We start from the raw sequence: 12,413 nt of genomic DNA on the forward strand, positions 1-12,413 counted from the left end.
TAATTTTACACTTCCCATCCTTCATATGCTTAGCATTGATAAAAATGCATTTATGAACATAAAATGGAGGTACAGTGAGGACCTTCATCTTAAAAGCATGTCAAGAAAATCAAAATACCACACCCATCTGAAATATCAAATTACCACTGATGGTTTACGTCCCAACTAATGCTATGAACCTACTAATTTCACAATTTCACAACCCAACAAACAAACAGTATCTTTTACTGATACATTCACCGATCAATCAAATTACAGATTTCATACTGCTAAAAGAATTTTGAAATTCATTCTTTCATTATTTGACATTTTTTGGAATATGTAAATGAACTATGAGTTTATCTTTTATTCAATCACACACACACACACACACACACACACACACACACACACACACACATTCACTCACACACACACATACAAGGAGCTGTGGTAGCTCAATAGTTAGCTTGCCAGACTCATGACCAAAGGAGTGCAGGTTCAACTCCTACCATTGGACCAGCCTGGGTCAGATACCATACTGTGTCTTGACCAATGCACATTAGTCCAATTGTGTTGGTACTAAATAACCTACCTGTGTTACTGATCCATAAAGCACAAAACCATACATACATGCATGCATACATACATACATACATACATACACAAACACAGACAGACAGACAGAGAGACATGCAAAAATCTAGATTGATTGTCACATTTTTCCCCATTACCTGTATTTCTTTTTCTATTGATGAAATATACAGTGTGTGTTTACAATGAATGTACCATGAAATATACAAACAGTGTGTCTTTACAAAGAATGTACCATGAAATATACAGTGTAGATTTACAAAGAATGTGCCATGAAATATACTGTGTGGTTTTACAAAGAATGTATCATGAAATATATAAACAGTGTGGGTTTATGAAAAAGAATGTACCATGAAATATACAAATAGTGTGGGTTTACAAAGTATGTAACATACATGAGTTTCTCTCATCTTTTCAGCAACCCTGTCAATAAATTGGTGGTAAAGTTTAAATATCATTTTCATTAAAAAGGAGGGAAAATGAACCTATATATTGGGATATTTAAACAGAAAATAATGTGAACTTCATGGAAATAACTGAACTAAAAGAAACCTTTACTTCACTTGCTTTCATAAATCTGAAAAAAAGCATGTTCATACAAACTACTGTCTCCTCTATCTCTGTCTTCTTCGACACCAAGTTCCACATTACAGTGGAACTAGACAGCAAATCTTTTTGCTTACAGATGAGGAGAAACATATTGAGGAAAAATACTGAGCAGAAACATTGAGGCAACATACAAAGAAACATCCTGAGGTAAAATACAAAGAGGAAAAATAACGAGAGAACAAATTTGGAAAAAAACAAGCAAAAATACTGAGGCAAATTACTGAGAGGAAAAATACTGAGAGGCAAATTACTGAGAGGAAAAATACTGAGGAAAAATCATGAAGCATAAGGTTAGTAAAACAACATTTCTTATCGTACCTTGACATGAAAGGAAAAATGATCGGAAAAGAAAGGACAATTAGGTAAACATAGGAAAAAATAGGAAACTTTAAAAGAAGTAGGAATAAGTGGGGAAAACTTAGTCACCATTGGAAAGACTTTTTCTGCTGCTTCAGCAAATCCACATCTTTACTGGGAACCAAATTTGCAGACAGCAACAGAAAATGGGTCACAATTGATGGCCTAGGTAGGGAATTTCCAATCTCGTGTATTTTTGTGCATTTCTAGTTTCTGTTTCATAATTTTACCTTTGTATTCCGGACACTTGAAGCATGCTCTTTCACTGCCCCAGCCGTTACCAGCGCCCTCACAGCACGCTTCCTTTTCCACCAACTGTGAGCCTGTAGCTAGATCTAAGTATGGTCCATAACAATCCTTTGATTGGTAGCAATACTGAAGGTTGCTGTTAATCTCAACGACTTTTAAAAGATAAAATAAATAAATTAGTTAAACATCAATCTATTGATCAGACAATATTAAATGCTGAAATAAATTGCAAATGCATCTTGAAGATAGTGGCTGTATTGACAAGCATCTGACTATAAACAAATGAAATTCAGTTTCTTAATTTTTCAAACTGAGACATATGCTTTCAGGTAAGAAAGCTTTTCTTCTGTTTTAGTGACAATATTTGAAGAGAGTGATGACATAATGAATTTAGAAAAAGGGATCAAGGGATTTGGCTTCATGCTGGATTATGTACATAATCGAAACTGGACTAGAGAACATGTTTCCTGTAGTTAACCGGATATTGTCAAAATTTAAAGAATCTTGGGGGCCCAGAGTGGCTAAGTGGTCTAAATTATATGACCTTTGCCAGTCGCTGCCATCTCATTACTGCGTGCATGGGTTCAAAGCTCGGGCTTGGCCAATGATGGTATGTGAGAAAGCTGTCAGTAGCTTCATGTGGGTTGGTGGCATTTTCCCTCGTTCTTTCTCCACTAGTTATACTGATTGCCACGTATAGCCCTATCAAGCACTGTGAAATGGGGTGAAACCCTAAAATTACAAGCAACAAGTTAAAGAAATCTGGTTACATTGGCTAAAATTATTTCCATTTTTCAGCCTAAATATGACATTACAGGCAAGAGTTTACTAAACCAAAGAACTTTTATTTTGAGTTTTCTCCCTCATTACACTTATGCTCATTGTTTCTATGTTAACATTACAATGTCAGAATCAAGCAGTATTTGTTGATACCAGATGGCTTCAGACTGCTTGACACGTCTGCCAAAACGTAGCATAGTGTATTAGGAACTAGTCTGTAACAAAATGTTGTACACAGTTTAGGTTTTGGTTCATTAGATTTGTTTTTGGATGAGCTAAACAAGCTGTTTCATCCCTTTGAAACTGGAGATGATAAAGTTAATGATGTGGATGTATTCATTGAGTCACACATGAAATGTTCATACAAGCAAATGAATGAACGTGATATCTGCTATGTCAACAACCCATGTGAGAGATACAGTAATTAAAAATACCATTCTAGTCATTTAAACAGCTATTTAAAATAAATATTTATAACTTGTCACAAATAGAATGGTTCAGAATATGACCAGTGCTCTCTAGGATCTATAAAAATAGCACATAAATGTATGATACCCACTGGCTAAATGGACTGTCACAAAACAACTGCTTTGCAATTTTCTCCACTGAACTATTTTGATACAATGATAGGCTAGTAATAGAAAACATACACTGTATGATACAGGTCATAGCTGTGGTCCCTTCGACAGCAAGCATGCAAGTGACAGGGTATAAACATGTCTTCTTTAGCTTCTAATATGAACTGTAATATATATAGTTACAATCATACACCTTGAATTTCCTCAACATGTGCTTTATTAATTAGTTCTGCAAATTGAAATGATATGACCCATGTTACGGACACCTGATACACACCTAAATTTTACTATAATTTCTACTACATTTCCATCTGAAATCATATTCTCCTTCCTGTACTGAATTAACCCAATAAATCCAGTCCATCATAAACAGAAAAGTAGAATTGAGTGGGATCACAGAAAAAGAAAATTTATCTATTCCAGACTGACTGAAAAAGAATTCTTTCAATGTGCATTCATTCAATATGTGACTGTAAATTTCAATTTTAAGTACAACTATGCAAGAATTTTTTAAGCTAATTTTGAGCTGGGCTGTGCTATTGGCACCTTAATATTGTCACTGTATAAGGATGAATCTACAGCTGTGTATTTATTTTGAAATATAGCATAAATTCCATTACTTTGTTTCTTGTAGTGTATTCCATTATCATTGTGCTGTAGGTGGGAAATGAAATATATTTTTAAAAAAAGTTACAGCATTTGTATCAGAAAATATGAATTCGGGTTTTCGGACTAATACTGCAGTCACCTGTAAATGTGTTACTAGATTAAAACCATAAGTGACTGTTTTACAATAGTCATCTTAAAAAGCTTGGCATTGTTATTAAGTGGTTTTAGGTTATAGTCAAAACATAGAAACATCTTCTACAGAAGTAATTTTTTATGGTTTCGATTTGATGAAATATTGACTAAAATAATTAACTTGGACATGTCTGCTCAGCCACAATCTGCTTCATACTGGGAAACAAATTAAATTTTTCACATGTTTTAGAAGGATCACCTTTTACTCTTTGTTGGAATTACTGCAAAACAATGTAATGCCTGGTATTTTTATCATCAAATTAGGACCAAACTGGCCTAAACAACATAAAACTTCTCTTTTATATCTTTCGTTTTTAAGGAAAATTTCCACGAACATCACTGATTTACCTTGATTATTAATGCATTGTACTGACATTAAAAGGAGGGAGGGTAATATCATAAAATCAATGCGAAGCAACGTTAACTATTCAATGCCATTGCTTCACCCCATCACCCCTAGGACACGGCAATTATCTGGATTCTGAAACATATGTTCATTGTCTAAAACAGAGCAGACTCATTTTCATAATGATGTATACATGTATGTATTCCTTTCTTATTTATATTTTTACTAGTTGTTTGGTTTCTTGCCAGTACTGTTATAAATATTTAATTTGCATTATTTTTTGGTCACTTTTTGTTTACATTTGTATTCCATTATATGCTGTGGAAAATTTTAGACTGGACTTGACCTTGTCCAAAATCAAGTTCATTTTCTACTTGATCCTAAATCATTCTTTTTTATAATTCTGTAAACAACTAATACATAGCACACAGATTTTATTTAGTAAATATTAGGAACCTTCTAGAAGGTTCTTTTCCATTGAGTAATATTTTTTTTAGAAAATGCTACTTTTGACCCGAGGTCAAGTATTGGACTATATAATCTTGTTTTTTCTAGAAATTATCCATTTGTGCTTAAGAACTGAGGACACTCAAATGTTTTCATATTTTGTACAGCAGTTAATTTGGGCTGGAATTGTATTTATTCAAATTCGTATTTACTGGATATACACATTGCTAATCTAAAACTATTCTTTGCAAAAAAAAGACTTGAATTTTTAGTGAAATTTAAAATAAAGACAAATATTTGGATTATATTAATGTGACCCAACAAAAGGCTGTTGGCACATCACCACTACATGGGCCACTACAGGCACATCAACACTTGCATCATTCAATTTTATTTAGATTCCTTTATAACAGTTTTACTTTTGTTTTCCAGTGAAACAAATTATTTACGCAATTTTACAAAACTTGTTGGTTTTCACTCAATTCTATTACTTATTTTAAGACAATGGAGTCGTACTAGAAAATTGGGCACTCACCCTTGAGATATGAATTTCCCTAAAATATTTCAGAAAACTTTGTTTTTGAAATTTAAATTCACCTTATTTTGGGAATTTTCTAAGTCCCAGGCATAATTTCACTTTTAGAAATATTTACTGAAACCAACAAGCTTTTCTAATGTCATACAAATTGAAGAACTTCAATCAAATCATACCCTGTCATGGTTGGACTCCTTGAAAAAGCATGAATTGCTAAAGCTTAATAAAAATATAATCTTAGTAAAATTAAGACTTCTTTAACAAAGCAAAAGAAATTTTAAAATATTTTGGTCAAATACTTAATGGAAAGGAGTTGGACTGGGCAGGGTATATGTGCTTTGGGTTTGATCAGTAAGTCTATATCAGGCTCTAATGTAAAGTAAACAAATTTAAATTAAAATACAAGAAAGAATTAGAATTAAGAATGCTTAAGTTTCAGAATGAAGAAAGAATATTCCAATTGCAGAAGGAGGGATCATTACAAATGCAATTACAGAGAGAAGAAGACAAATGAAATTAGATAAAGAGAAAGGAGAGAGGAAATGCAGTGGCAACAAGGGGAAAAGAGAGTAAAAAAGAAGTGCAGGTGCAGGAGGAAAAGGAGAAAGGGCAAACAAATATTTTGGTCCAATTTAGTGAAAATGAATGTTTTTGGTAAAGGTGCTTTGGACTTGACTAGTAAGTTTCCAACTGGCTCTAACTTACAAGTTTAACTGAAATTAAAATACAAGAATGAAATAGAGTTAAGAAAGCTTGAAATTCAATAAAAAAGATGCAATTGGGAAAGAGGGAAGACAAATGCGCTTACAGAAAGAAGAAAAAGAATTGCACTTGCAAAAAGAGAAAAGAGAGAGAGAAAGAGAAAGAAGACAGGCAGGATCTTGCAAATGCAAGGAAAAATAGGAGAGGAAAATACAAACGCAGAGAGAAAGAGAAAAGGAACAAAGAGAATTTCAATATAGATTATAAGGCTTAGAGCAACAAGTAAAAAGCATATCACCAAACTGCATACAAGTTCAGGTTTTGATGTCACTAAGAATACTAGGTTAGTGCCCCCTTTTAAAGAAAAAGAACTTGATAAATCTCTCCCTTGTTTGGAAACAATTGCTCAAAATTTGGAATGGCAAATATACCACTGGATTCTGTTATTACAAAGTGTACATCTTGGCAACGCTCGTGAAATATTCACTTCTCTGTCATTACAGCAAAGTGTGTATTATGATCTGGTTAAGGAATGTATTTTGAACGTTTATGAGTTGGTATCAGAGGCTTATAAACAAAAGTTTAGGAACTAGAAAAAAGAAACTGGACAAACCCATGACGAATTTGCGAGAGAAAAAGAGCAGTTATCTGATAGGTGGTGCTTAGCCAAGAAAGTTAGTCAAGATTACGAAAAACTGACAACTTATATTAGTTGAAGAGTTGATGAACACAAGGTCTAAACTTGAGTAAATACTGGTCATACAGATGACGAGTATTCCTTAGCTTATAAAGTTTCTTTTGACAAAAAGTCTCTTTCTCAGAAGTCTTATGGTAAAACATTATTTCAGTCTAATACGAGGACTCTCAAATTTTAATCTGGCACAACTGTCAGATGTCAAGAAGGCTTATCACAAGTCACTTTATTTACCAAATATTTAAAGTGAAGTATGTAAATTATGCGGAGCTTGTCACACTTGTCAAATAGTAGGAAAAAACAATCAGAAGATACCTAAGGCTATTTGCAACTTATTCCTGCATTTGATGAATGATTATGGCAGCACTGCTGAATCCCTTACCTAATACCAACTCAGACAACCAAGCCTTGTTGACCATATTGTGTGCATCCACAAGATTCCCAGAGGCAATTCCTTTGAGGAATTTTAAAACTAAAAATTATCGTAAAAGCTTTGCTAAAGTTGTTTTTCTCTATTTGGCCTTACCAAATCAGTCCAATCGGATCAGGGGTAAAATTTTCCAACATGTTATGTATAAATTGGGCATCAAGCAACTCAAATCTTCTAAATGTCACCCTGAAAATCAAGATGCTTTTAAAAGATTTTTAAAACTGAAAAATATGATTCGGTCATACTGTTTTGATACCTGAAAAGATTGGGATAAAGGTGTTCATTTATTGTTGTTTTTCTGTCAGGGAAACAGTTCAAGAATCTTTAGGAACTAATCCTTTTAAACTAATGTTTGGACATATTCAAGTCTATCACTGAAGTTGTTGAAAGAGAAACTGCTTTCTGATGTAAATACAGAAATTAATCTTCTTGATTGTGTTTCTAAATACAAATTGTCAAAAGCTTGTGATGTTGCAAGAACTACTTTGCACTATAGTAAGTCAAAACACAAATGAAGGTATTAGAAGAATACAAAGGAAAGCAATTTTCAGCAAGGTAATGGCTCTCTTGCCAATACCACAAACTCCTCTTCAGGCTATGTATGATGGTCCTTACACAGTTGAAAAGAAAGTGACTGATTTAAAATGATACCATCAATACTCCTGGAAGGCGAAAACAGAAACAACTCTGCCATATAAATAGGTTAAAGGAGAATGTTGATAGAGATATCCAAGTTAATAATGCTCTCAGTTTAGTTGTACCTGCCGCACACTGTGAGGATTTAAGTGATGGAATGCAATTGTACTGTAATGACTTCAGACTAATAGACTATTTAGACTAATATTATTAGACTAATTTTCTATAAATTGTACTGAAAGTAATTTTTAACTAAATTTTATTGAAATCAGTTTTATTTATTCATGAAGTACAGGTGTGTATTATTGTAATAAAGATCATGCTTTATGAGAAATCTTAAAAATCTCTTGCACTGTATAATAGTTCTTTTCTATTCTAAGTCAGCCAATTTTGTGCTGAGCAGGCAAATTCCTTATTGCTGAGTAGAATTGAGAGATTCCACATGGTTTCTTAAAACATAAACTGTTAAAGCAGATTTTCTGTCTGATGCTGTACACATACACAAAGAATATCAGTGTGGGAGGACAGGAACTTCTTTCTGATTCTAGATGAATGAAGGTAATAAGTAGCTAGATGAATGTCCATATTTGGCCTTGAGGATACGTCCAAAATCGTGTATAAATTGAGGAAAAGCTTTGTGCAAATCAGTTCATTCATTGAGAATAATGATAGTTTATCTTCCTTACAGATAAGCAGTGTCTGTGTTCATAGACTTCCTTAGAGTATAAGGACTTTTAATGTTTAAGATTTTATCAGTAAAAATTCAGTCAAGGCTCGACATATTCATAAAGTTTTTGTGTGTTTTTGTAAATTTTGAATTATAATGTATCGGAAAGTTTTATTGTTTAATGAATTTATATTCATTTGCATTTATAGTATTGAATATTGTAAAAGATGAATTCACTACCAACTTCATGTGTAGGAAAAAATAATTTGGAAAAAAGGTCTTCAAGTAATAGAGATTATTATTTTAGTGTCCCATTTCAAATTAGTATTCTAATTTAAATTTAACAAAATACATGTCTTCAATGTGATTGTTGCATTAATCACAAATATTTAATTTTATAATCTTTGGCTATCGTGAATTTAGTCGATATTTAATACTCTGTATTATATTCTAAAAGGGAGTAATTATACAAATTTATGAAGTTGGTACGACTGTCAAAAATTTGTAATTTTATATGTATTTCTTGTATTTGAAAGATAAAGTTATGTAGATGTATATCTAAAATGTAATTTTATATATATCAATTATTTAAATAAAAAAGTTCATTCATCGAGAATCATGAGGGTCTGTCTTCGTTACAGTTGTTACCGTGCATCTGCTTGCCATATTCCCCAAAGATGTGTGAGTGACACCTCTGTTAAGAGAGCCTGATCTCTCTCTCTCTCTCTCTCTCTCTCTCTCTCTCTCCATGAATAAAGATATTTCTTAAGCTGTGAATAAATCCTTCTCATAGCAAGAAGTGAGAAGAATGTTATGAGAAAAATTCCTTTCATAACATGACTAAGATATAGTGAATAGTGTCCCCTGAGTATAGGTTAACTATTAGGATTATTATCTTCACCTTAGTCAATAATATTGGTTTTACCACATTTTATATTATATTCTAATTATATCTAAGATTTTATTTTGTTAACATCAGAAACCTTCTAGAAGGTTATTTTCCATTAGTTAATAGTTTTTTTTACATAATGCTAAAGGTGACATGAGGTCAAGTAAAATACTATATAATCTTGTTTTTGCTAGATAACATGCATTTGTGGTTTAAGATCTAAGAATCAATTGTATTATTGTTTTGCCCAGTAGTTTATTTATTCACTGGGAACACAAAGTGCTCATATAAAGCTATTATTCTTGGAATTAGAGACTTGACTTTCTAATGAAATTTCAAATAAGGATAAGGATAGATTCTTTGATTGTATTATTGTGACCCGGCAAATCACTGTTGGCACATCACCACTACATGGGTAACCACAGACACATCAATACTTCCAGCATTGGGTTTGATTTCAATTTCCACTAATGTTTATTCAGAACTGCAATCATTAGGACTTATATCTGTAATTCTAAGATTATTTGGAATTTAATTCACAATACTGTTGGCTCTTTCATATTAGTTTTTTTTAAGACCATATAGTCATAATAGTACATATTAGTAAGAGTCAATAAAAACAGTCTGTGTTATCACTGCCTAAATGCAACAAATGGCCTGACATTGACCTACTTGGTCGATCGTAAAACACTAAATGATATTTTGACTACATTTCTTCTAATGAACCAAATAATGTTTTGATGACACTGTACTTCATGGATTTAGTTTTTAATATTACATACATACATACATACATACATACATACATACATATATACATACATACCTAGCAAATTTTCTTCGCATGTGAAGCCTCCATAGCCCGCTGTACATTCACACATACTGGGTCCAACACAGTAGCCATTACTGCCACACAGCGGGTTGCATATTGCTGAAGAATAATAATAATAATAATAATAAAAAAAGTTATATATATATATATATATATATATATATATATATATATATATATATATATATATATATATATATATATATATATAGATAGATAGATAGATAGATAGATGGTCATCATAAGCAATGAAATAAAAGTATTTTCTGATATTACACAATTAGCAATTAATTATGATGTCTGCGTGTTTCGCTGACAAAGATGGATAGCTCACTACAGTGTATATAATATAAAATATCACCTTTGTCACAGCTGACACCTTCCCATCCAGGGCAGCAGGTATCATTTTGTACCTCTTCCACCATTCTGTAATGAATAAGATAATAAATAAACTATTCTGTAATGAATAAATAAATAAATAAATAAATAATACACCAAAATAAAGGGAAGTAAAGATTCTTTGAACAATACCTAAGATATACAAGGTCCTTTTCAAACAGCCAGTATAACCAGTGAAGAAACCTGGCGAAATTCCTTTGCTTTCAAAATCTAACCCTATGTAAAATATGAAACTGTAAAGCGCCACCTTGAAACAAATATGAAAAGTTATGCAATTATTTTTCTTATTTTCATGTCATTATGTATGATGTTCTGAACAAAATGGTATGTTAACATTGATGGCATGCATGAAAATAAGCTAATTATGCTTATTTTTCTCTTCCTTATGTAATATGCCTTGAGGCATGTTTGTATTAGTAGTGACCTTAATTATGGGGAAATTGGAAATCTTAGAGTATAGGAATAAAGTCAATTTAAATTTAAAACTGTTACATTAAGTAAAAGAAATATATTGTGAAAATGTTTTCTCATTTATTTGCAATGAAATTCAAAAATGACAAAGCAAATTTGCTTTCTTCCATATTAAACAATAAGCAAATATTTTAACCTTTGACCTTTGACCTTTATGAACATCATGTGTTCCATCCTTTTTCAAAAATATTAAAGTTATTGTTGACATCTCAGTAATTAATTCTGGCTTGTTTCATGTATCTTGGGGGATAGTCCTCAGACCGAACAATTAACCAATTACTAGGAAAAAACGTCACGGAGTGCAGTGTTGGTGAGATTCCATGATGTCATGGGTTACTTTTAGTGAATTCAGGTCAGAGCCGTATGAGTGTCCATGAGCTTAGTAGTCCCTATTAAAATCTAATTGTGTGACGATTGTATGACTCCAGTTGCAGTCTTTATGATGGGAGACTGGTATATTATACAATGGAATAAACGAGAAGGGACTGTTCCGTCGTCGGCAGCTGCCGTTTATTCTTAACATCGTGGCAAATATGGTGCAGAATTACAGGCGAAAGGTTGCTTAAAATCACGATTTGACTGGCCGAAGGTGGCGTAGTAGTAAAAACGGTTCCCTGTATTATGTTGCTGAGTTGCATATTTTCACGGCGTGAAATACTGGTGGTACATTACGGAAATTTAATGAGGTGAAACCATGCGGTTGTGATATTGCCAGGCAATTAGGAAGTTGTGAGGTTTGTTGTTATATATTAATTAGAGTAAAATTATTTCTAGTCTGGACGCGTCGGTATTTCCAGTTTACAACAGTAGTTGTATAGAAGTCTTTGGAATCAAGGGAAACTTCTGACTTCCAGCGAGATTCGCGCCAGGGTTGAAATCATTCGGTAAAGAAACCACTTTGACTTGTTTATATATATATATATATATATATATATATATATATATATATATATATATATATATATATATATATATATATATATATATATATATATATAAACATACATACCTTTCAAATGTGCATTGCGTATTACTTTGCGTTTCTACCGTGGTTGTCAGCAGTTGATTGATCTCCTTGGAGGTGAGATTGCCGAACCCTGACGCCACCTTGTCTAAAGTCCATCCATCCACTGTCTGTAGCATGAATTCCCGACATGGCGCCACACTAACATGCCTAACCGTTACCGTTGTACTGCAGAAATGGCTATAAAAACAAGAGGAATAGAGACGGAAAGGGACATTTTTTCGTTGAATGATATGATTAAATAATATATGTTGTTACAGCTAATATTATTACCATTATAATTGCAGCTGCTTTCTAATTGTATAATTAATTATATTTCACAAGTTCAAATAAGTGAGTAAAGACACATCTATAATGCATTTATATTGTGTCCTTTCCTTGTTATCTATATATT

General features: G+C 32.4%; 1 protein-coding gene across 1 annotated transcript in view; it reads right to left on the reverse strand.

Moving 5' to 3' along the window:
- LOC149776725 (SCO-spondin-like) overlaps positions 1-12,151 on the reverse strand; it is a 74,615-nt gene extending 62,464 nt beyond the window's left edge. The window contains exons 1-4 of the mRNA XM_089941347.1: positions 12,043-12,151; positions 10,487-10,551; positions 5,276-5,294; positions 1,770-1,940 (exon numbers count right to left, since the gene is read on the reverse strand). Coding sequence (XP_089797473.1) covers positions 1,770-1,940; positions 5,276-5,294; positions 10,487-10,551; positions 12,043-12,151 — 364 coding nt within the window. The remainder of the gene's footprint in view (positions 1-1,769; positions 1,941-5,275; positions 5,295-10,486; positions 10,552-12,042) is intronic.
- Positions 12,152-12,413: the final 262 nt, after the last annotated feature.

This window comes from Sinohyriopsis cumingii, chromosome 18, assembly GCF_028554795.1.
Source record: "Sinohyriopsis cumingii isolate HCF-2022 chromosome 18, ASM2855479v2, whole genome shotgun sequence".
NCBI lineage: Eukaryota > Metazoa > Mollusca > Bivalvia > Unionida > Unionidae > Sinohyriopsis > Sinohyriopsis cumingii.